Raw genomic sequence first — 25,854 nt, 5'->3', positions numbered from 1 at the left:
AAAAAAAAAAAAAAAAAAAAATCAGGAGTACCCCCATAGCAGATCTGCTCATCTGCTTGTAAAAGCCACAAGAGATGTCTTCATTGAAGATTAGTGACTTACCAGCTTTCATACTCTGTCACCCGAAACTCTTATTCCATTAGTTTAGCAAGGTGTTCTCTATATCCAGTCATAAACCTTTATGAAACTCTCAAAGAGTTATTGGATTCCACCTTAGAAGTTGCTGAATTTCAGTGGCCGACAAAGAAACCCCATGCAAATTATACTGCATTTTGAGATGTAGCGTGTTATCTAATCTGTGTCTGCTACTGTCCATAACATTTGCTTTGGTCTATTTACAAGATCACTTGGAACATTCTTGGCCTTCTTCCAGAGAGGGGGAGGAGAAAGGCGAACATAACRCATTTCTTAGCTTACCCAGGAGAGTTACAACAAGGAGTCTAATGAGAGCCAGTCAGGCCTCAAGYATGAGAGATCTAGAAAACACCATGGTATTTTTTTCTCTCATACACTGTGGTATAAGAACTTGTTTCACTGTGAACTTGCAATTATTCGTGCACAGTCTTTCTGAAGAGTCAGAGATTAGTTTTCCGGCTCTGATATTAAAGGGGAAAGGTAAAATCCAGAGGCAATGTTAAACATATCTTCAAAAAGTATATAAATTCTTGGAAGCTGTTAGGAATCAAGAAAAAAAAAAGTGTGTCTTTTGTTTATAAGCAGTATTCACCTTGACAAGAGAGAAGATGCCATTGGGGTTTGGTGATAAGGCAAACCACTTACTAATTTCCAGTGTGCATTGGAGGTGATGAGTTGGCCAAACATTTTTTCCATCAACTGCTTCTTATTTTCAATATACCCATTTTTAGAACCCAAACTGTTTGCTGGAGAGGTTTTGCTTTGATTAATGCCATAATTTTCATTCGTTTAAAGAGTCAGAAATGTCAAGTTATTGTTACAGAAGAAGTTTTATTTTTGGATCAAAGGGCCGTTTCACTTAGTCTTACTGAATATATGTAAGCTCTAAAAGTCAATGTTACTCAATAGAGGGGAAAAACCCTGAAGTCTAAACAGATATTTCTAATTATTCAATCTAGTTTCTGTTAGTACACCAATCATCACTGTTAAACTGAAAAACTCCTCTGGATTTTGATTTTTAAAACAACTTTTTTAAAATTATGAACAAATATATCACACTGAAATAAACCACTTCCTGTCTTGTTTTAAAAACAGGATAAAAATGTGAGGCCCATGCAGAAGAAAGTGTAAATGGTCTTTTAACTCTAGGAGAACTTTTCTGCTTTCTACAGGCACCAGGTTGATACTGTAGCATTGTTTATTCTCAGAATTTTAGTGAAAATTTCAGAAAGTTTTGGTGGCTTTTCCATTAGCTGTAGCTGTCTCTGCTCCATAACTAGATGAGGACCTCAATTTACATTAGCTTTTAAAACATTTTTACATTTGTCACTCACACAGCTGTAAAGAAGAGTTGGAAAACTCAGACGCCTAGAGGCTACCATAACCCAAGACAAAAACAGAGAGAATTAAGTCTTGTGAATTACACTAGCCACATGATTTTTAAGAGTCTGCCTCAGGATTTAAGGATGCTTAGGACAGACTATAGCAAGCTTGCCATTTTGTCTATTATGTTTCATTCCGTATATCAGGACAGACACAGAACAAGTTGTTATTACAGATGTCCCCAGGACCTCGAAGCTCAGGCACTCTTGTACTACATACTAAAAAGTTGTCTTGACTAATGCTTATCAGAAAATGCCTTTTTCATCTGGATCACTCTGTCACAAACAACTAAACCAAAACATAGCAGAGATATGCTTTGTTAACTTTGGTTATGCTCACACAACATACTTTTTACAAGAATAGCCCCAGGTCCTGCTTTCAAGGAATGTCACCCTTTACACAAGCCAGGTTATAATAACAATAAATTAAAAATAAATAAATCAATTACAAAATCCCAGCATAAGATAATAGAGGTGCACTAAGGATGGAAACAAGCATTAGAAAACTAAAAGAAAAACATACTTACCCAGTTCCTCAGGTTTTCTTCATCCYAGAAAAACCATCTGACTGAGAGAAGACCCATTTGTATAACAGCCCCTTGTTCATAGGTTGTATCTAGAAAAGAAAACTGGACACAAAACCCAGGTTTTTGCATTTAGGCCCCAAAACCTTTTCTAGGGATTTGCTGGGATTTGAATTCTTTCCTCCCACCTTTCCTTAATTGCTAACAGCTGTTGGTAATTTCCTGGCTTGCCCTCTCCTGTTTTGCCATCACTGGATACAGCCCTGATAGAAAGCAAAATTTGCCAGTACAGGAAGACTGAAGAACGTTTGAAATGTGCATAACTGGTCTTTAAACAAATTGTCAGCCCAGCAAGAATATCCTTTTTCTACTAGCTGGGGCAGCTTCCAGGTCCCAGGGCAGAGCCTCCTCTCTTCATTACACCTTGCATACCATTTGAATACATAATCACACAGCTATATAGTCAGGATTAGTGCATATAGCTCATTTTTTACACTCAGTAGAGACAAGCTGAGATGGTAACCAAGCACTATATGTTAATCATGAGCTTATGAGAGACTGCTCAGTAGCCTGGAAATACTGTGACAGTCACTGAAAACACACAATCACTTTGCAAACAGACATATTGGTCTAAGATATTACCAGCCTGGACTGTTTGCTGTCACCCCTGTACTTTATTAATAATATGAGTGATTCAAGCCCGTTTCAGTGCAAAGTCAGATAAGTTGACTTAACTCACTGCCCTAGAAGAGGGCGCAGGCAGAGGACATTTTGTGAATATAAGGTAATTTTCAGCTCCAATTACTTGTTACTATGCCTTAGCTGAACTGCATTAGTGGACCAAGCAGAAGCTCCTAGTGTGCTTTAGTACAAAGTCAGCTATCACTGTTTAAATTGGATGAGCCCCTGAAGCAGACTGGGAACACCTGCAGAGTGCATTCGTGTGGCTCAGCTGCAGGGGAGCAGCCGATTTGAGCTAAGGTGCGGTATGAAGCAGATGGAGGACAGTAGCTCCTGAAACCATCCTGTGAGATCTGCAGCAGCACATCTGTCTGTGCCCTGATGTGCTCCCTCTTTCTTCCTTCTCTCCACCTCCCAGTGAAAAGTTACTGGGCTGAATTTCCTGTTCCACTGAACCTTGAGCAGATGTTCACACCAATGGAAAGACTGCAGAAGATACCACTTTTCCAGTGTATTTGCTTGCTGCATCACACCGGCAGTGAAATAAAAAAGTCTTCGTGAAGTGCAGGGTGTTAGACTTCAGATCCTATCTGGCACTCTTTCTTTCTCTGCAATTTTTCTACCTCTGAACTTCATCTCTTAGCTTGGCTGAAGGATACGCATCTTGCTTCCTGTGTATGGGAAAACAAAACAGATGGTCTCAGTCTGTGGGACAGGTGTCCACATCAGAAAACTGTCACCATACTTGACACCTTCTCAGACATACTGGCCAAGATCCCCCAGAAGAGAAAAAAGGTACCTTGCCATTTTGCATACATTTACATTCATTTGCATAAATTCAGGCACCTACTGAGCAGAAGCACATGCCTTCCCATTTTATAAGTTGCACTACAGCAAAACCCTCAAAAAGAATGGTGTGAAGATAACTTGTTAAGTGCTGAATGCCTGATGTCTTTGATATGCAAAACAATACTAAAAAGGCCCTTCCATGCCATATTCCTGTTCTTSTTCCTGCCTTTTGTCACAGGGATCAGTCTTAACAAGGTGGAACAGAGGAAGTAATTCATGCCAGCATTGCCCTCTCTCCCCAAAACATCTGTAAATGCAATTGAAAACTATTTTCTGCTGGATTTCTTAGGGAAAGGCCAGCGACACTGTCAGAGTCCAAAACAACATGTTCCAATCTTTTTTCCCTCACTCTTTTTTTTTTTCTTCCTGGCAAGGGGTTTTCTCCTCCAACCTCAAACAACCACAAGAGGATTGACATTTTTATTTTTCTAAGTGAGGCAGAAGTATTTCATTTGGATTGTGATAACTGGAATGTCTGGGGAATCTGGATGTGGGTAATCTAAATTAGGGGAGAAGTCAATGAAACACAAGAGGATATTGAAGGGCCTAAGTGCAAAGGCTGTTTCCCAACACGCATGCACATTGCTGTCTGAGTTCATATGAAATCGTCCCACGTGGAGCCTTAAGTCCAGCATTAGGGAGAAAAAATCTGAGAAAAAGACCAAAACAACCCAAAATGCAGCAGATTGCTCAATGGTCCCCAGGGGCCAGTTAGAAGAGCAAAAAAAGAGATCGCTTAATGCGCTCTGCTTGGCTGAAGCTCAGCCCTGCCCCAATGGGACGGCCTCCCTGCGGCAAGGATAGGGCTGAGTGTCCGTGTCCTGCTCCAGAGCAGAGCCAGGGTGAAGGCACCGGCGCAGGCTCCAGCACGCACCCGCTCCCTGCCACAGCACTCGGGTGGCAATCATAGTGCTGACAGCACTGCAGCCACGGAGCCTGGGGCCCAAATAGGAAATGCATTGTGTAATTTCCACTGCTAATTAGAGCTGCTCAGCAAGAGAGGAGGGGAGGGGAAAACAAGCATTTTCACAAGAACTTTACTGATGGCCTCATTTTAGGGTCATTTCATGAATATCGGCTCCTCTTTACCCTGGGCCAGACACCACAACAGAGCCACACCATGGATGAGGGGTGGTCTGAAGCTTAGTATCAGCAAGTAAAGAAGCAGGAAGGCATTAAGCCCTGCTCAGTGCTTAGGTTTTGCCACCGGAGGCCTTTGCCCCTTGTCTCCATCCCCTGCCAGAGGCTCAAAGTGACTCAGGCTTTGGCAGAGCCACTGCGTGCATTTGTTAAGGATCCCAGCTGTGCAGCGTAAAGTAAAGGAGGCAGAGCCTTTCCCCACAAAAAAAYGTCAACACTCGCAGTGTTTTTCAACCCAAAGTACCTTTGCCTACCAATCCTTTCAGCTTCCCTTCCACTCTTATAGCATATTAACAAACCGACTCAATTTCTTTTTCACAGGCCATTATGTTCCCCACTTCTTCCTTTGGCACGAGCAAAATCAGCCACAAAGATTTCCCGAGCTGAGCTGGAGACATGGCTGCACCGATAGCTGCAAGCAAGGCCAATGCTGCTTGTTTTCACTCACTACCCAAAGCGTGACAGGCAGTTACACGCAAGTAGCAGCAGGCCTCCCCCCCCCCCCGACTTTTGCGAAAAAAACTTATGTAACTCTGCAACTAATCTTCACTAATCTTGAGCAAGGCATCTAAATCCAAGGAATAAGCCTATTCTTCCCCCCCCCCCCCAAAACCTATCAGTACAGTAAAAAAGAAAACAAATAGAAGCAAAGTTCACAGCGTTGTAATATTCCTTTCAATGAGAGCAAAGTGTCCTGAGTCTGCTCTGAAGTAAACTCTCCTGCTCTGCCATTTCCCATGTACAGCAGCCGAGGACCTTAAGAGAAAAGCTGCTTTTGGACTGATTATCACTTGCTTGCAGCTGAAGCATGGAAGCCTGTACTCTCACTGTGTACCATTGCCTTGCTTTTGTCTGGTATTTTTTTGTCAGCTATTCAATCACACTCGTAAGAACAGAAGACTGGCCATCTGAAGTGTTCCCTTATGGTGGGCAGTGGAAATATTTGACAGTTCTCAATCTGGTAAGCGAATCGTGTTGTACAGTGATACTAATATGTCTATTTGTTTGTCTGCCATCTGTGCCTCAAGACATATGCAGCTGCTGTATTTGCTGCTGTTAAACTGCTTCCTTTAACGGTTTATGCCCCAAATGAAACTGAGTAGGTACCCATGCTTGTGCTGTGAAATGTATTCACAGGTTTCATGTGGAAAGAATATTGGGTGACAAGGCGGTTGGCTTTCAAAAGGTAAGTACACTGAAGCTAGCTGCCTCCTTATACAACACAAGCTATCAGTGAGAAGAGGGGGAAGAAATGGTAGAATATGTCCAGCCAGGATGCATGTTTGATGTGTTATTTAACCCTTAACTTACAGTTAAGCAACAGCAATACACATTAAAATCCTGCTTGCAGTTTGACTTCCATTTTTAGTAGGTTTGCGTGTCTTGCAAATTAAAGAAAAGGTGAAACAAAGCATGATGCTAATTTTGCCACTCAGAGTGCATGCTTCGTTTGAAAAACAGTTTAGAGCACAAGGGAAAGAAATTCCAGCCTGCAAAGAGAGGTACTTTTGACATTATTGCATGTGTTTTAATAATGCTATCAACTCTTTGCTGCATTTCCTAAAATTACACAGAAAAATGTTGACCATAATGTGTTCTGGTTCTCCTGTTAGGCTAACATGTCACAAGGTACAAATTGAAACAAAAGTACATGAGCTGCTCTGGGGGAGAAGGGATGATCACAGTCCAGGTTGTTCACCAGTGACTCACGATGGTGGTGGTCGTGGGCTGGAAAGATGGAGCAGAGGGTGTTCCTGCAAGGCACAAGTTTCAGGGACACCTGCTAGTCTGAAGTATGACAAAAGGGACCTCCATAGCCTTTCCTCCATTCTGTGTGACAGGCAGAGTTAAATATCAGTGGAAGTCCTGGCTCCGCGTATATTTATCTCTACCTTTAGAGGCATCTAAAAGGTAGCGCCAGAGTCACCCTTTTGCAGGCTGTCTTTGATGGCAAACTCTTACGTCCATCTCTAGTGCCTAATGGAAATGTAAGTACAAGAACCCAATCTCACCTCCAGTGGCACAGAGCCTAACCTAACAGGATCCCAGCTCTGGACACTCCCGGGAAATTTGGAAATATTTATAACCAGGAGCAAAGAGCAGTGACTGCTGCGTGAGGTACCCAACAACAGCCCAGGCTTCGGGGAGCCACAGTGTCCTTCTCAGGGGCCAAGCCCATGGCAGTCAGAGCTGGAAGAAGGAGGGTATGTATATTGCTACAGTCAGGATTACATATGTATGTTGCTATATTAGCTTCTTATCAGTACGTTTTGGCTTTTTATGATGTTTTTTAAAACTAATTTTACTAAAACATCAATGATAAAATGGTCAGGATTCAACAACCTTAAGGATATTCAGATCCTCACTCTGGGAAGGGTGTCGGCATATGTCAGTAGACTAAAGCACCAACAACCAAGGCCCAAACAAGCTGCTGCCTGTTTGCCCAATTCCTCTCCTTTGGTTCTTGGATAAAGCTGGCCCCAATCAAGCACCAGGCGTAGCCTCAGGCTAAGCAACGTGTCCATTCCTCATCTCCAGACACAGCTATAATGAGATCTAACCTACCAGTATAATGACACGCCTCTAAAATATCAGGTCAAGAGGAGAAAGTGATTCTTCTCCGAGTCTTTTGGGAAACAGAAAGACTCATTGAAATTAGTATCCAGCTTCCTCCAGTGACCAGCAGTGAATGATCAGGGAAAGGAGATGTAAGACAAGAGTATGTAAGACAGAGAGTAAGTGTAAAATGATCCTTCCCTGGGTCTAACCTCTTGGCTTGGCTTAACAAGGGTATACAGACCTGAACCAGAGGCTAAATCCAGGCCGATGTAGCTAATGCCTATTCAAAGCCTTTCTGCTACACAGTCATCTGTCTAAAGAAAAAACAGAACTATTTGTATGTTTGTTACCTTCCATATCTTGTGGCAATGAATTCCACAACTCCATTTTGCTTGTGTGAGAAAGCAATTCATTTTGTTGGCGTAAGCCTACTTTCTGATAACTGAATTGGATGCCCCTTTATTTCTGTTATAATTTAGTTGCCTTTCCCTGTTCACTTTTTTTTTTGCCACTCATTATTTTAGAGACCTCTACCATATTTTTCCCTTAGTTATTCTTTCCCCCCGGCTGAAAGTTCTAATCTTTTTCATCTCTCTTCACAAAAGGCTGCTTCTTCCATTAAAACATCCTTGTTGCCCTGCTCAGTAGTTTTTCTAGTTTTAAGAAGGGGTTAAGTAGGACAGCCTGCAGTGGTCAAGCTATGAGCACAGCATGGATTTACACATTAGCCCAAAGGTGTTTCCTCATCTGTTGTTTTTTTTCTTCTTAACAATTTTTAACTTTCTATTTGTCTTTTTGGATTACCAATAAGCAACAAGCTAGAGGTTTTAGAGAGCTAATCTACAGTGAGTCCAAAATTTCTTTCCTGAATGGTAAAAGTTAATTTAGAACTCATTGCTGAAAACATATAATTGAGGTTGCTTTTTTCTGGAGTACATCTTTTCTTTGCATTTACCAACACTGGTTTTCACCTGCTATTTGATCTCTCAGGCACTCAGTATTTGAAGATTCTTTGGCAATTTTGCAGTCAGGCTTAGCTTTGACTGAAAAAATAAATATATATTTATGAAGCTTTATCACCTCACTGTTCACCTTCTTTTCTAACTCACTCATTACTCTGCAGAACAGCTCAGGTCTCGTTAAAGCTGAGTGAGTGGGGGCCCTTGCTTCTCTTATCCAGTCCTTCGTTTCCTATCTTTTAACCAGTTATTGATCCAGCCGTGACTCTAAAATGGAGCTGTCAGCCAACAGGGAGATGATTTGGGCTGAAGACAACATTGCCTTTCTCTCGCACAGAAAAGGTGGTGACAGGGCAGGGAGTGGAAAATTGCTCCTTCATGGCCTGAAGTCCTTCCTCTGCAGAGGATTTTTTTTTTTTTTAAGAAGGGGTTGCCAAAAAGGGAAAGGGGTTGGAGGAAAGAAACGTTCACAGCCAGGACTCAGAGAGGCAAAGATGTGTTTCCTGATGTCCCCTTCAAACAGAGGAGTGCTCAGGCAGCTCTCTTCCCGCACACGAGTCTGCAAATAACAACTGGGTTGCACTTCTGCACGTCTGGAAGTAGGCCCGGGAAACGCCTAGGGATGCCAGGAAATATAGTCCCAGGGAAGAAGAGCAGATCAAAAATTCCTGCTGGAAGATGCTGATTTGGAGGAATGGCTGCACTGTGCTGCGCTGGGCCCGTGCCTCTGAAACCGCCCTGAGCCAGGCGGAGAGACCACTCGTCCAGCTCCTCCGTGTCCTGCCAGACTGTGATTGCCTGGCTTCTGGCATTTGCCAGCTCTGTCGCTTGGAAATTTTCCCCTCCAAACTCCTCTTAGCTCTTTGGAATTGCTTTTGAGAAAAGGCAAGAAATTTCGTTCTACAGAAAATTGCTGTGTCTCACTTGCTCTGATTTGAAATGAAAGATACTGGGAAATGTGAATTTTTCCAGGGATGGAAATGCAGTTGGACTCCTAGCTCTGCTGAAAGACTGTCTTCTAGATGTGATCCTCTTTTAGCGACTCTTTCAGTTCCTCACTATCCACATGATTCTCCCAAGAGAACTACAGCTCTGATCTTACTTCGGATTCAGCTATATCTAGTTAATGATTATAGCAATTAAGACTCAAAAAGGAGCTATTTTTGTTAAAAAAAAAAAAAGAGAGAGAGATGTAGGTTTAGTTTCAGAGGTGTTCATTGATCAATTATTGAACACGTAGAAATGACAGATAAAAACAGTTTTGTATCCATTTGTCTTATACAAAACAGTTCAAGCTGAATCATTCATTGACTCTAATATCTGAGCTCATAAAAGTCTGCTCATTGCCATAAATCATAGTAAATCATTGCATGAGGAGATACTGCACCTTTAAAAACTATTATTAATTGCATTCCTATCATATTTTTTCCTTACACTTTTGTCTCCTATAATTGAAATGTTTTCAATTTTCCTGAAAGCTGTTTTTTATTTATTCCAAAATAGACCCAGTATTTATTATACATATTTTTCAGCATGTTATTGTGTGAATATATATGTGTCTATACTAAATAGGCTACTTGGAGTATTAGATATATCCCCCCTAAGGACAAAGCTTGGAGCCCAAGTTATTTACACTAGTTTGAGAATTCAGTATACTCATATGACTCGATCTTATATGTGAAAATAAATCGTGTCAGGTTAGTTAAATAGAAATACCCCTTTGATAAAAAGGGGCGGCAGATAAAAATGAAGGTTTGGCTTTTTCACTGTTATTCTTAGTTTGGAAAATCTATCTGGCCAAATTAAACATTTCTAAAGCACCTAGGACCATGTAATTCTGCAGGGTTTATAGAGAAAAGCAAAATCTCTCCAAAAAAGGATAATCAAATCCATATTCTCCTCTTTGGGTTAATCATTAGCTTTCTGAATGCTTCCAGTCCTCTTTCTATTCTTGTGGGAATACTTTAGGAGATCCTCTTTATTTATAGTCAGTGGATTTATATTCTATAAGTGGCTGCAATATATTTGTGAGTGCCAGCACTGCTGGTTGGGAAATTCGCAGGACATCTGGAATAATTTGATGTTTTCATGTCAATTTTTTTTTATGTTAACATTTTCCCATTAGTGAAGGGTTGTGAGAATTGGATACACCTTTCTTGTAGAAATAAGCTTGAGTCTGGAAGAATGAAGATCTGGAGTCCTGATTCAAGTCTATCAGTGGTTCATCCTGCCAGACTGTATATTATTGAAATGCTAGGAAGGATTCTAGCTATGTTCAGTTTTCTTGTTTTTTTAGTATTTAAAGTATTTTTATATTTTCCCATTGCTCCTGAAAATGCAGGCTGATTACAAACTAACCGAAACCCCTTTGAGTCCTCACTAATGGACAAAGGTAGAGCTATGAACATCACAAAAATAAACTCCTGAGACTGAGTTCGAACTCCTTCAGGAATTGTTCTTTTTTTGTGTGTGTTCAGCCAGAGAAATGGATCAGGTTACATATACAGATAAGTATTTTCCGTATGGAAGATAACATTGTCCTCTCCTGCATATGACAGAATATTTACCAGACTGAGAATGTGGCTGTTTTGGGACTATCTGTTTCTTTTCAGAAATGTTTGTTTTAGTTAATTTTGAAAGGGACAGGAGGGGGAGAAAAAGGGAGAAGCCTATCCCTGTCCTATGATTAATGTAAGTCCGACCATGAACAAGATAATAATAGCCCCATCCTCTGGGAACCATGCCCTTCCCTAATTGCTTTATTGGCAATTAGTCACCATGTGTCACCAGACTGTCACCACCCTCATGTAGCCATTTTTCATTCGTTTTACAGAAACTTACTGCCGGCTACATAGGGTGTAACAATGGCTTCTGTTCATTACAAGGCTTTTCTTAGCCCTTCAAAGACTGGGTTTTGACGTTCTGGTGAGGCCAAGCACCCAGGTACATGCTTGGGTTGAACCTCAGCTCCAAGTATGCTGCACCCTAGTAAGTACTTTTCTGGACTAGGCCCCCAACTTGCAGGGTTGAGTCCCTAGTGACTGAAATTATGCCTGGAGTTGCAGAAACTAATTGTGATAATGGAGAAAGAAAACCACATTTAAAAGAGCTGGTTTGGGTGTCTTGAAACTGCACAAAACCATAAATCAGTTCTGATGAAGCTGTTTAATTTTTATGTAAAAACGTGGCTGTTCACCTCATATTCTTCAGAGGAGACATGGGCCTTGCAGCTGACCTGGGTGATGTGTGACCTCTGAGACACACTGCCTGAGTGACCCTGGACACCTCACCTAGCCTGCATTAGCATTTCCCTACCTGCACCCCCATGGGCGTGCGTGGGGAGGGAGGCACGCCACCGGTCATTCAGATGGGCACTGGGCTGGAGTCTACTGTGGCCACCATCTGGACCATGTGTGTCCTTTCCCTTTGCCTGGAAGCCATATGGATAAGGATAGTTGTAGATAACCGCAAGGATAATTTAGTCAGGCAATTTACAGCCATTTTGTTCCCCAAGAGGACTCGGTCTCTAAAACTTTCTGAAAACACTTGTGGAAGCACTAGTTTGAAGATGGGCATGGTGAAATCATAATCCTTTCCTTGCCTCAGATGCTTTGATAATAGAGGAATTTCTGAGGGAAAATTATTGCTCTAATTCTGTCCCCTCCCCAGCACCACCCTTCTCGGCTCCCTCAGAAACTGATGAAGTAATCAGCCCCAACTTCAGACATCACACGCTTCACTCTAAATAAATATCTGATTCAGAGTAAGATCATGGCAAAAGAGATCTCATCCTGAAAGCTGTAACACAGCCTCTTTCCATTTAAGCAGCACTAGCTGGTTGAGTATTTGCAATAGGCTGAATTTCGCTTATTGCATCTCTTTGGGACAACCTAGTCTTAAAAAGAAGAGGACACCCCATGAGCTAAAAAAGTTGAATCAGGCTTGGTGCTGAATGCAAGGCAGTAAGGAAAGAAAAGTACTTTTCTGATAGGCTTTGTCTTGCTTTCTGACACATCTGGTTCAGCACGATCTGTTGTGTAGCATTAGGAGACACAATGAAGTAATCAGAAAAGCACGATTGGTTTAAATGACAATTTTCTGACAATTGCATATCTAATTTGCAGAACTGTATTGTATTACAGTACACTTACCTGATTCTTTACAAAATCCTCCCAGCACCCTTGCCAGACAACCCTACTCTCATTACTTGCAAATTATATTTAAAAAAAAACACTCTAGAATTCATTAGTATCAAAGAGTTCAACTTACTCAGTTCTAGTTACTAAGGTCTGGATTTTTGTTTCTAAGCACTTGAAATCATTTCCTGAAATCCTTTGAATTCAGCAAACGAGGTTCTGATTTCGGTAACTTCTGCACCTAGTTAACAGGTTGGAGCATTTTGAGTTACTTGGCTGGTACAACACTGAGAGCAATTGCACCACGAGTCCCCAGAAAGAAGGCCCTGCATTGGCTAAACCATGGGAGAAGCTATCTAGCAATTGCTTTATGGGAAACCTTTCCTGGCATGTTCTGAGTTTTGTTCTCTCCTGTTCCTACTCAGACACATTGAACATAACAATTAACATATAAAGTGTGAAGGAGCCAGCTTTAAACATGTCCTTCCACCCTTCCCATCTGAATCACATCACACATCTCTGTTTAGTCTATTAAATGAGATACTGTTAAAGTTATCTCCCCAACCACTTTATTTAATCAGTTTCGGTTAGTAAAAAAAGATTTAGCCAAAAGCTATCTCCCTCATGTGGGCTTGCAGCTCATGAACAAAACAGCTCCCTGAGGAGCAAGAACTGAGTTCATTGAGGAATGTGCTAATTAAAGCTGGATAAGTTTCCCTCATTAGGTGTAATTACTTTAGGTTTTGCAGACTGTCTTCTATGGGGTGTCCTTCCTGGCTGATGTGTTGAGACTAATTAAGAAACTGCGATGTGTTAAGTGCGTAATTTCCAGCAGAGACCTTCTTTTCAGTGTCCTGGCTTTCCCAGTGTCCACAGTAAGTAACCTCTGTACATAAAAATAATCAGTTTTCATATATTCATAGATGTATATAGCATAGCATGCACATATATAAAACAGATAAGAACTAACAAGTAGGCCTTCTTTTACCATTTGAAAATGGATTTGGACCATTTAAAAGAAGAAATGGTGCTCAGATCCACCTACAAGTCTCATTCACAGTTGAATGCAAAGCCTGTTGTACAAACCTTAGGGTTGCTGTCCCTGAACAAACACAGATTGACCCCAAGCAGTGAAGTGTAATCTCTCTGTTAATCTTATGTTCCAAATAGCTTTGGCATTATCTACTTATGGCATTCCTCTGAAGGGCAGCACGGGCCAGCAGGATATGAGACAATACCTAAGAGGCAGCAAAATCTTACATTCCCTTCTCTGACTYCAGTATGGCTTTAAATAAGCACAGGAGAGAAACAGATTCACAGGACATTAGTTATAGCCATAGCCTACATCAGATTCATCGTGGATCATCTGCTCCCACACAGACAATGCTTTTTATCAAACTATTCCGGTGTTATGAGTTGAATGGGAACCAGAGGGTTTCTTAGACGTGTTGGTACTGCTGTGTGTGAGTGAAACTTGCAGTCTCAAAGGGCTGAGAAGCACTACTTAAATCTGGTCCAAAAGCGGCTCGCTCTGCTGGCTCAGTAAAGAAGTCCTGCCAGTGATGGAGRCAGTGGCATTGACTCATTTATCTTCCCTGCACAAGCGTATTCACAAGGCTGCTGTCATATCCCCCAAGCATCCTCACATGCGCCCAGTACAGAAGCACAGGCTCCCCTCAGTCTTCTAGCATCTCAAACCCCTGATTTCTAACCCCAGACGCAAGATGTGCTCAACTAGCAAATGAGGCCAAGACAGTGCAAGTAAGCTCCTGGATATCAGTAGCTCACACCAGAGTTCATTTCCTCCAGTTAAATTTTTCCACTGTAAATCCTCCCCTATTGGAAGAGATGGGTGCCCACAATGCAGCTTGCTTCTGCACCTGCAGTTGAGGAATTAGGCTTATGAATTTTAAAGATAGGGTAAGCTTTAGAAAAACTGTCTTACCAAGACCTGTTTTTACTTTGTTACTGAGCCTTGGCTTGACAACCAATCTCTGTTTGAGAACTTCTGGACCATCAGAAGATCCCATCTGTAAAAAAAGTGAAGTTTAAAGCTAATCAAATATTCCAAATAAAATGTCATGGTTGGCAGTTTATAAACGAAGGGTTTCTCACAGTATCAGCACAGAACACTGCACCTCACTGTAAATTCCTTTCTTTATGTTGTAACACGTGTGATATATCTAATTATCTGGCAATCTCACCATTTTTCATGTAGGAGATATTTTGCCTTCTCGGAAATGAAAACACTATCCAAATCCCATCAACAATGTTTTTCTTTCATTTATTTTGTTTCCAGTTTGTGTCTATATCCTTTTGGGCACTGTATACCTACAATCGAGAGCTGGTTTACCCCAAAAGCCTTGATGGAATCATTCCCCCATGGTTAAATCATGCTATGGTGAGTAAGAAATACCACTGACTCTTGCATAGAATAGAGGCTTTGCAATGCACATCCCATCATTGCATTATGTAGCTTTCCAAAAGAGTTTCACAGCTGCTTCTTTCTCACCTTCTTCTTCCTCCTTCTCTGAAGTTGATATTGAGCTGTATWCAACAAACAGATGCATGTGCTTGAAGTTGCCTAAAGACAACTGTGCCTTTTAGCATACAAGGAATGTCGGTGAATTATTGCTTGTCAAACCTCTTACGTCAATGAAATGATGTGAAGTCCTAGATAAAAAAAATCCTACTTGGTTATTGTAGCTCAAAAAATAAATTGTTTCTGCAAACATAAGTCTATGAAATACAAAATGGCTGGGAGTACAGCAAAGCATTTCTTAATTTTTAAAAAAGATGAAAGAACCAAAACATATGACAGCTCAACAGCTAATAAGCTAATGTGTGCACAGCCTTGAATAGCTGAATTGAAATGATTGTTTACAGATTTCTATAAATACTTTCCAGATTTCTCCTTCATTTGCTCTGGCTGTTTTTATGATGTGTTGAATAATCACATATTTCTCATCAGTCAAGTGTAAGGAGGCTGACAGTAACATGGAAACTGTGGGTGGATTGTAAGGTCATAGTGGCCTCATGGGGCTATTGGGAAGCGGGAGAGAAGGGAGAGGTTCAGTGCTAGACTTAATCAGAGGAGCCAAAAAGTATGAAATAATCACACAGAAGTCTCAGCCTCATTTCTCTCCAGACTTCAGTTTCTTAAGCACAACACATTGCAACCCACTGCAACACTGGTGATGCATTTTGAAGATAAACGCAAGAAGCTTCAGGATTTTGAGCTGAAAACACTTGTTAAATGTTTTGAACAGCCACTTGATTTACATAAGCATATTCAGATACATGTGCCTGGAATCCAAACATACATAGGCATAGCCACATTACTGATATCCAAGTGACACACTGCAGTCATTTTGCACTTTTAACCTTATCACCTGCTCTCTGCCCCCAAATCCATCTCCACCAAGGCTCTGAAGCAGCACTCCAAACCTCTAAACAGATGCAAACAAGCACTGCTCTTTCTCAAAAGCATTGTCAACCAAAAATATGATCCCTTTTGTTCTCAATAACGCACTGGTTTCAGGTTCAGTATTCAGTACCAGTGACCAGTCGAAGTTTAAACTCTCCACAGTAATAGATGTATTGAGAAAGGGATGGGCATGGATGGGGGTGAGAGGAGATGGGCTTTGCTTTTTGTTTTAATCTCAGAGCACAGCTGGGAATTTGCTCTTTCCATTTCCACATTTGTTTATGACTCGGGTAGGCTGAGAGGTGCTAGAACTTACATTTTCATTTTATGTGGAAGAACTATTCGCAGGAATTCCTAACATGTATTTATTATAACTTCTTTCTTACCCTACCTACATCTGCATTTCATAACAGAGTCATTTTAACAACAACAAAAAGCTTTTCCATCTCAGAAATGTCAAAAACAGGTGTTAAAAAAGAAAAACAATTCTTCCTCAAAATTATTTTGACGAGAGAAACTTCACACAAAGCAAATCTCTATCAAAACCTAGTATTTTATTTCTAAAGCTCTTAATACACTGCAGACATCTTACATTTGACAGTTACTGGGTGGGAAGTTTTCTTTCCAGTAACTACTGAGTGTAAGACATCTGCCATGAGTGTAGACTGATGCCTGCTATTGACAATCCACATCTTTTGGGATGTGTTCCAATAATGGAGCATCTTAGAAGTCAACTATACACCAGTTCATTGAAGTAAACTGTGTGCTGCATTGCATGGCTCTGAAACAAGGGCCATTGAGCAGCCAAGACAATATCCCTCCAGCCAAAAGAGAACCTGCTCAGTTTAGTCCCATACAAGTGTTGTATAGGATTACCACATCTTCTTAATTGTGGAAACAGGTGAGGTGGGCAGCAAAACTTTCCATCCAGTTATGGCTGAAGGCAAAATTTCTACAAATGCCATGACAGAGATTTGAAAAGAAAATTTTTAATATGCTTTAGAAGGAAGCTGTCTTTAGCATTGCAGAAAGCTTTATTTCTAGAAAAACAGTGTTCAAGTCTTCAAGCTTAGCTGAGGCAATTCTTTTTTTCCAATCCAAAATACCCACTGAAAACACTGTGAAGATCCAGGGAGCTACCAATGCCTGAAGGGATCAGTCTCCAAGTGTTGATCGCCAAGCAGATGCTTTTTCTTTGGATTTTGTTTTCTTGCACATTGCTATACTTTATGGCTTTGAGATTACAGACATTTCACAGCAGATTGAGTACACCAAGTGGTTGGCTGTGGTAGAAAAAGACATCAGTGTATCAGCAGTATACATCAGTGCCATATCATTTGCAGTGGGAGTGGGTTTTTTTTAACTTGGTCTATTTTAACATTGTAAATAGGGAAAGCATATGTTGTTATGTAACTAAAGAGTGAATTTAAAAAATAACGACACAAAAACAGTTCAGGAATACCAATCTTCTTGAGTTCACAGTGAAGTTTTAGCATCTTCCTTGTAACAATCAGCCAGCCATTCATTTTTCCGCATCTGCTGCTCTTGCACTATGACAGCATCCTTGTCCACCTGGGATCCAGAGTTGTACCAAGAACATTGCATTTTAGCCACGTCTTTGCAGTCTCAACAGGAACATATTCTGTTTTGCAGAAAGGTTGGCTAATGCAGAAAGAAATCTTGCTAATAATTTAAAGAGGGTGTATATTCCAGAATACTGGTGTTTCTCTCTTTGCCTTTCTACAGAGTTTAGCCCAAGGCTGTGCCTCAGTTTCCTCTTCTGTTTGTCTTGGATAGTTATGTTTTACCATCTTTATACAAAGCTTTGAGACTCATGCATGAAAAAAAATACTTATGTCCCAAACACAATTATTTTACTTGAGCAAGATTTTCTAAGTGGAAGATGGCTGAGATTAAAAGCTGCACTGGCCTGGTCACCAAGTGAAATTGTTTATTTCTTTCACAGTCTTCTATTTTCAAGCAACATCTGGATACTCTCCGGAAGGCTACTAACTGCTGTAGACAGCTTGGATTGAATCATATGCATGTATTATTCAATTTAATGGCAGTATAAGGGAATACTACATTTCAAAGGGGCCAACAGAATGAACGTTAAGCAAAAAGGGGCAACGGTGGGGCAGAAAAGATCACTCAAAAACATTTTTCTATAACAAAAGAAAGGTTACACATCAACATTGTCCAGGTGCACTCACAAAAACTGTTATGGTACAATTGTCCTGTTGTAAAGGTGGTTTGTATTTTTTATTCTGTAAAGCACAATTCTTGTAAAATGTACTAAGCACATTTTCCCTTATTTTTAGGCTGCAGCTACGTTTGGTTTAACCATCTCTTTTCATAATTTACTCTGTAGCTGGTTTACCCTCCCGCCTTGACAAAAATCAAGATTTTATTGTCCTTGGCACTTTATAGACACATAGTTATGAACTATGCATGTTCTGGAGATCTTGTAAACCAAATATCTAAGAATAACAAACGGAGGGATGGTAAATGGAGGCACAGAAGAAAAATGACTTACCACTCACTCTTATTCATACATGAGGGCATCTATGTGATAGATTATATCTTCCCCTAAATACTTTAGGAAGTTATTGCACCACTAACCAACCCAGTGGTTGCAAAATCTGTGTGTACAGCAGAAGCCGCTCACTCAGTCTCTGCTATCTCGAATCATGCTCCAAGCATGTACCCAAGAACCACTTGCGTTTTAGCTCTGACCACCTCAATTGATTCTTCTTGCCATTGGTATTTAATGCGTAGTAATTCTTTTATATTTACACAAGAGATAAACATTTCCATTTGTTTGCATTTCACAGTATCTCCATTTTAAGCTCTCTGGCAACTATGGACATTTACAGACTTCCAACTGTATTCAGCTTTTGGCAAAGAAGAAGAATGTCTGTGTGAGGGATATGGCACATTAAATTAATCACCCGACACATATAGGTGCAAAGATGCTTAGCTTTTCCCAGCACTACGTACATTTTTCTGAAGTTTCCATTTTTGTTGACATTAGCCCTTTTCCTCAGGGAGAAAGTATGTGTTTCAGAGACAAATGTTACGGCAGGGAATCCTCCCTGACTTCTGCTACCCCAGAGTGCACAGGTGCAGCCTCCACAACCCACCCCATGAATGAACAGCTGGAGAAAAATATTCCACAGTGAAGAGATGTGTCATATCAGTCTCATGTTAGCTTCCAGCTGCAGTACAACATCAGTTTCTTCGACTCTGTGTCTAATGTCAGGGAGAAATGTGATTAAAATTCTGGCTTTGACACTGACGCAAAACATTTGCTAATAAGCATTCAGATATTCAGCTAGGGATTTATTTGCAAACACACATGCATGTATGCAGGAAATGTTACCTCTGATCCTGTTCTACCTTTGATCATACAATTAGTATGATGTTTCATCCATTTTCACAATCATACTCCCAAAATAACTGCCTGTCTCAAAAAACAGAGAAAATATTGTTTGGCAGATGAACATTGATGGGCAAGAAAAAGGCAGAAACAGGTGGTAGCTGAAAGTTCAGAGAAGAATGATGCTAAAGTTAAACTTGAGCAATACCTTCCTGACTAATTTGTTACCATACCTGCTCAGTAACAGAACTCTCTGTATCTCCTGCTCTACCCATAAAAAAAAAAGACAAGTAACATGAGAAAAATGTATTTATTTAACTAAATACTTTAACCAAGGCAATTTACTATTTAAACAAACAAAACAATAAAATTAACAATAATGCTTAAGCCCCTCCCACCCCCAAAAAGAAATGGTTAAGAAAGGAGGAAAAAATATAAAAGGACAGATTACAGAGTAAAAGTTTAAAGGAGGCATTTGAATGAAGACAGTATCATAGTAAAATAAATCAAAAGAGGGAATTTGTTCCAAGAGGAAGCCAAGAAAGGAGAGAGAGCACAGGGATCCAGAAAATTATGAGGAGTATAAAACTAAGTAGTGGTTATGGTGACAGGAAGCCATTTAGTTTTATTATGCTCAGATAACACATAGTGTAATTGTTTATAAAAACTTCCACCTCAAGGAAATTTCTAGAGACATTGAGACATTTCCCAACTGAGAACTGAACAACTGAGTAAACACCTCAAGCTTCAACACAGGAACATTGGCTTTTTATGTCTTATAAGACAGCACTGAAATGGACTTTTACTTTTTGTTTGCAGTAACATACTGATGGAGAAGATACAATCATGAATATCTACCTGTGGTTTTCAGCACACAAGCTCTTTGGGGAATTTGTCTGAAAGAAGATGGGCATTTTTTCAAAAGCACTTGATGGTGTCTGACTGTGCCGAGCGAAGTTCAGTTTGGCCAGTGGTAACTGTGAAAATCCCCTGTTAAAGTCTCACATATTAATGGACAGCAGACACAGAGGGTATGTAAATACAGACAAATTAGGAACAAACAGCTCTGGTCAATGATGGCATCATTTCCTTGACTCTGGAGTCAAGCAGGGTCAAACTGAGTCAAACTGAGCCGCATGCGTTAAGCCTACGTGTGATCTCAGCAGCTCTAGGGAGATTATTCATGTGCTTGAAGCGGAGCCCATGCAGGAGCCAGCGGCCGAGCAGAAATTCTACCCAACCCTGTCTCAGCCCTGGAAAACTTGCTTTTACTTATATCCTCAAAAGCAAAACAAGTATATAGCATTGAATAAATACATGGATTCCTCAAAATAACATATATGGGAGGTAAAAATACTATGTGGTCTTACCAACCAGTGGAAAAAATATTCAGAGAGGACTATTTATCTCAGTTCAACTCATGAACCTGAAATGTATACCAGAAAACAACATACAACATGGGGTAGGAAAAAAAATAAAGACACAGAAAAATGTTATAATCTCATCCTTCCCTGTGGGAGACTAATTAATATGCCAATATTTCAGATAAAGTTTAGAAACTTAAGAAACTTTTTTCCTTGTATTCATATGTCAAACTTTATGAGCAACCAAAGAATTTTGCAATTTTATAATTAGTTGAAATTCCCCTGATTTTGTCAGGATAAAAGCAAATAAACCAAACCCAAGTTAAAAATCATAGCTGACAAATGGAGCCACAGAGATTTTTTAATCAAATAGTTGGAAGCAAAATTCAGATTATAAATGTAATGAGTTAACAAAATATCTCTGATAATTTGAAGAGTCCCATAGCCTTTATTTTTCTGCTCAGTGCCCTGTACAAATTAAAAAAAAAGCCATTTAAAATACTTCTCTCCCAATATAATCAGTAAATGAAAAGCTTTCCTCAACAAGAAGTATTTAGACATACAAATGTATTAACATTTAAAAGAACAGAAAAATAAGTACTAATAGGTTTTGCACTAAGAGAAAAAACGTAAGATCTATCATTCATTCAGCTCATTGACAGGCAGACCAGTACGCACAGCTATTGTTTTAGCCCTTTTTCCTTACCTTGGAGTGAAATAGTTTTTTCTCCCTCTGTGATAATTAGTTTTGTCAGTTTCACTGTTTATACATGAAACTGAGAAACTGTTAATTGAAATAAAAAATGAGTCACTGTTTCCAGCAATTTTTGCCAATGTTTTGATCTGTGTCAATCTGAGCTTAATTATGGAGTTTTCTTTAAAGCAAGAGGCAAACCTGCATATTTGAGTTTGGCTCCATGTAGTTATTGCACTCTTTAGACAAATGTCAATTTAAAACTGTAGCTAAATAGGGTTTAAAGTGTCTTTAATGAACTGTGGCTCATAAAGACCTATGGTAAATACCACTAGAATGAGAAAACACATATTTTTCAAGAAGAAAATGAAAAGTCTTTAAAGCCTTTCAGCTGGTATGATTAACCATGGTATATGGTCCATCACTAATGATGTTGCCAAAGTCAGCTTCTATCAGCTACGAGAGGGAACTCATTTGGAAAGCTAACTGCACGTCATAGGCAAAAGACATGCTTTGCACTCCGCAGCCAGCTGTGCGTTCTTCTGATATTTGCTGTATAAATATGTATCATGAGGAACTCACCTCTTATTGTAAACATGTTCCGTTATTCCATAGAATTTCCACTGTGAGTTACTGTTAATGGACAAACTAGAAACTGTAACAGAACTTTGCAGAAATACGTGAATTCACCAGAAGGCTCTAAGATAACAGAAATACAAGGGAAGACTTTCTCATGTGTTTATTGGGCCTGTAATTGGTTTCTGGGTTTTGTGTAGAGGTGAAAGGATGATGGAAAAAAGAAGCTTTGTATCTACAAAAGAACAATGTTAAAACAAACAAACAAAAAGCACATTTGCATTCTGGGGGTGCATGAAGCCAGCTAAGAGACATTGTAAAAAGCTGTCTTGCAAAGTCATTTGTGTGGCAAACCAACAATTTATATGGCCCTATAAAGATCATATCCAGTTATATATACAGTGATTCTCTCTAACTAGGAATAAGCTAATTATATATTACTAAATAAAATTGGGTTAATATCATGGCAAGATATTCTTAGAGATGTACAATTATTTGTACAGAAGACACAATACACATTTTCATAAATCATGTACCAGTACTCAGGATAAACTGAAGACCTTAAAAAAACTGTTGATAAAAAGAGAGGCAGACAGCCCCCCTCCTGAATACTTTCACTGCTCTTGGAAGTGAATGTGCTCTTCTAGGTAGATGGGAAGCCCAGCTAAAAACCCTTGTGAGTCAGGCAGAGCAGGAATTTAAACCTGTCCCTTCTCCTAAACTGTTGGCTATTTTCAAAAAAAAAAAAACCCAAATTTTCAGTAACTTGCCAGTAAATTTCAAACCTCTTTCAATTTATGGGCCCCTGAGTATTTTCTCGAACTCTTCCATAACGGAGAAGCTCACCAGAAAGTGACCAGTTAAGCAAATCAGCATTTTCTAAATGAACACAGAATAGAAAGAAGAGCTCTCAACTACCTTCTGCAATTACTACCCGTTTCTTAGTCATCATGAGCACAGATGTATGAGTTGGAGTAGAGGGCTCCCCCTCCCCATTCCTGGCCTGCAGGTCGCTGCGACTGCACTGCAGAGGACCGAATTGCTGTTTGCATGCTGTTAATGCACTGCTGAGGGTGCCTCCAGCAGCCATCTAATGCAGAGCTTCTCGCTCTGCTGAAGCAAACAAGAAATTGTAAATAGGTGCAAAGCTCTACTTCTCTCTCCTCTTCCCCCTGTCCTGTGGGATTCATATACCTTAAAGCAGCATGAAGATGTATGAATTGAGAGTGAGAGGTTGGCTAAGCTGAGTAAGACATTGGTGGTCTTAGACTTGACAGCTTGCTCCCATCAGGAGAGGAGGGTCCCCATTCCTCTGTGCCTCCATCCTCTGCTTCTGGACACATGCACTTGTGCTGGCTTTGGGGTCTGCATGGCCTTTGGTGAGCTGCTTCAGCTCACTAAACCAGAAGAAAACTGATGCATTCCTCCCACAGTGTATATATATATACTTTTTTTTTTTGCCAGGTTAGTAAATTGAATCATCTCACTGGGAAGTCAGAAGAGCAACAATAATGGCACTCAGGGGAGGATAGAGGAATACAGCTGCCAGTTCAACAGCGGGAGCTGTTAAATAGGTTCACCTGCTTTGTCAGAAGGTCCCAGGTGAGCGCACCCATCTCCTTGCCATGAGGCTGGGTCAGTTGCGCCCAGGGTGTGCTCGGCAGAATGACCTACATTCAGCTTCTCCTACACAAGGGTTTCACAGCTTCCCTAGGTGTTCCCTTCTCTGCTTGTAGTTAGGAAGTATTTCCTAGCATAAAGCTAAATCTTTCTTGGTGAAAACTGAGCCATTCACTCTCGGTCCTAACTGTGATGGATGTGGAGAGTAACTCACCCATCGCAATTGTTGCTGTATCGGCTTCTAAAGTCTGAAAATGTTTATCCTTTCTCAATTTTCTTTTCTCTCTAGGTGCAGCAATTCTTTCAGTTGTGCTTTCTGCTCCTTTCTGTAGACTGCTTTCCTGTTTGTATTTTCTTGCCATTTATGCTGTTCTTTTCTGGATGCACTCCAAATTATCTTCACCTGTCAAAATGGGATGACACAGAATGCCAGCCAAAACCTAATCAATGTCAAGCAGAGGACAGTAGTTACTTCCCAGGTCTTACACGCAATATTCCTGTTAATACCATTCCAGAATGCCACACATTTTTTTTCTAAAGCATCATCAGACTGCTAAGTTGTACTCAGCTAACATTCTGAGAATAAAAAGCCTCAAACTAAAAAATAAGTACATAAAATAACCCCACCTGAACACTGTTCACTCCAAGAAAGAATTATTTCACCAAATCACTCCTAGTAAATTCCTCTTGGTAGAGCAATAATACAGCTGGAGCAACCAGCTTATAGTTGTTAAAAATGTTTAAATTAATTAAATGAGTAGCAAGGCCATTTCACGTATCCCAAAGGAATTTCATAGGCCATTAGATGTCAGGTGAAAATCAGGATTTATATCCACTTTGCATAATGGACAAATACACTGTGAATGGCTGAAGCCTAACAGTGAGGATAAAGTGAGAGTCTTCTATCATTGCTCTCTTACATGGGCATTTTGGTTTTGTTGTAAGACAAACTATTGAAGATCTATGGAAAATAAACATTTTAATGTCATTCTGAAAGTAGCCTAACACACAGATTTTGGAGTCGAAGACATAGTTACAGAGACTTATATATGAAAACAGACTGTGGACATTGAAGGCCTTTTTCAAGTTAAATTAATTCCGGAATCACTTGTACTGATACAGCTATCAACCAGGAAGGTCGCAGGGCTCAAGAATATCTTTATGAAATAAAACAGAGAAAAATCTCAGTGCCAAAAAGTGAGAGTAACTGTAACATCAAATAAATCTTTTCTATCCCTATTTTCTGAAAAATGATAACCAAGACTGAAGCTTTTTTTTGGTAGTGGAACTCTTAGATACGAATAGCAACTCCTGGGGAGGATGCTGGGGGGCTGAGGGAGGACATACAGTTTGCAGTAAGCTGTCACTTGGCAGTGGCAGACAAAAAAGGATGTCTACCTCATAGACAGATAAAGCATGCTTTAACGTATGCTGTATGTAGGTTAATGTGCATTTACACAATTTCATGTGGCATTTCTCATACTATAAATATACAGCAATAAAGCTTTGACACCATACTACCCTATCATACATTCAGCACAGCTTTGGATACATACATACATTGAAGCCATTATAATCACTTCCTTTGGACATCAGGGAACTTCACACCATACGTCTGATAGATTGTGCCATCAGGAGAAAAAAAAACAAAAAAATCATGTTGGTGTTTTTTTTCTTTTTTTTTTAAGCCTATCTTTCTTTCTCCCCTGCCCTGTCCCTCCCCATCTAACTGTGAAACCATTTGCTTAATTATTAGGAATTTAACTGAATAGTTGGCTACAACTGTTGCAATAGTTGGCTGCCGTTGCACCTCATTGCTTTTGCTGTGTTGTTCCCCAGCACTGTTTAGGCCTTCTGTTAGGCCTTCTGTCCTAGGTATTGCAATTCAAAACTGTGGTTTGTTTGCCCAGAGAAAATTACAAAACTTTTAACAGGGAAATTATTTTTTAAAGTTTCTACAAATCAGCCAACCTGATGAAGCCTCAGCATCCCGGGAGCCCCGCATTGTCCCCTTCTTATCCAAGCCCCCAAAGGAGCTCTGCTGCGCTCCCACCTTCTCTCCTGCACAAAAGGCGACCAGCTTCCCTGTTGGGGGCAGCTCTCCAATCACAAAACAGTTAATGCCACCAGGTGGCCAAGCTCTCTGTCCTGTGTTGAAAATCCTTTATGCTCAGACAGTTATGATCATACAGGCGCTTGAAACTGGAGCTATTTAAAACAATTCCAGCTCCTCCAGCAGGCTATCTCTTTACTTAAGTTTGTTAAACTTTTCTGAAGTTCCTTTGTCATCTTGGTCCTGTGTTATGGCCAACTGTAGCAAGTTGTCCGTACATTCACCACCACATTTTTCAGTCTGCAAAAAGAACCACAACACAACGTACTTGCATTAGAATAAAACTGACTCTTTAATTCTCTTTTTAATAATAACC

General features: G+C 40.2%; 1 protein-coding gene across 1 annotated transcript in view; it reads left to right on the top strand.

The window, feature by feature from the left end:
* Positions 1–5,519: 5,519 nt before the first annotated feature.
* ADTRP (androgen dependent TFPI regulating protein) overlaps positions 5,520–25,854 on the top strand; it is a 31,944-nt gene continuing 11,609 nt past the window's right edge. The window contains exons 1-3 of the mRNA XM_026064269.1: positions 5,520–5,672; positions 13,106–13,240; positions 14,665–14,766. Coding sequence (XP_025920054.1) covers positions 5,520–5,672; positions 13,106–13,240; positions 14,665–14,766 — 390 coding nt within the window. The remainder of the gene's footprint in view (positions 5,673–13,105; positions 13,241–14,664; positions 14,767–25,854) is intronic.

The sequence above is a fragment of the Apteryx rowi genome, unplaced genomic scaffold, assembly GCF_003343035.1.
Source record: "Apteryx rowi isolate R43461 unplaced genomic scaffold, aptRow1 scaffold_212, whole genome shotgun sequence".
NCBI lineage: Eukaryota > Metazoa > Chordata > Aves > Apterygiformes > Apterygidae > Apteryx > Apteryx rowi.
This window is presented reverse-complemented; position numbering and strand designations above follow the sequence as displayed.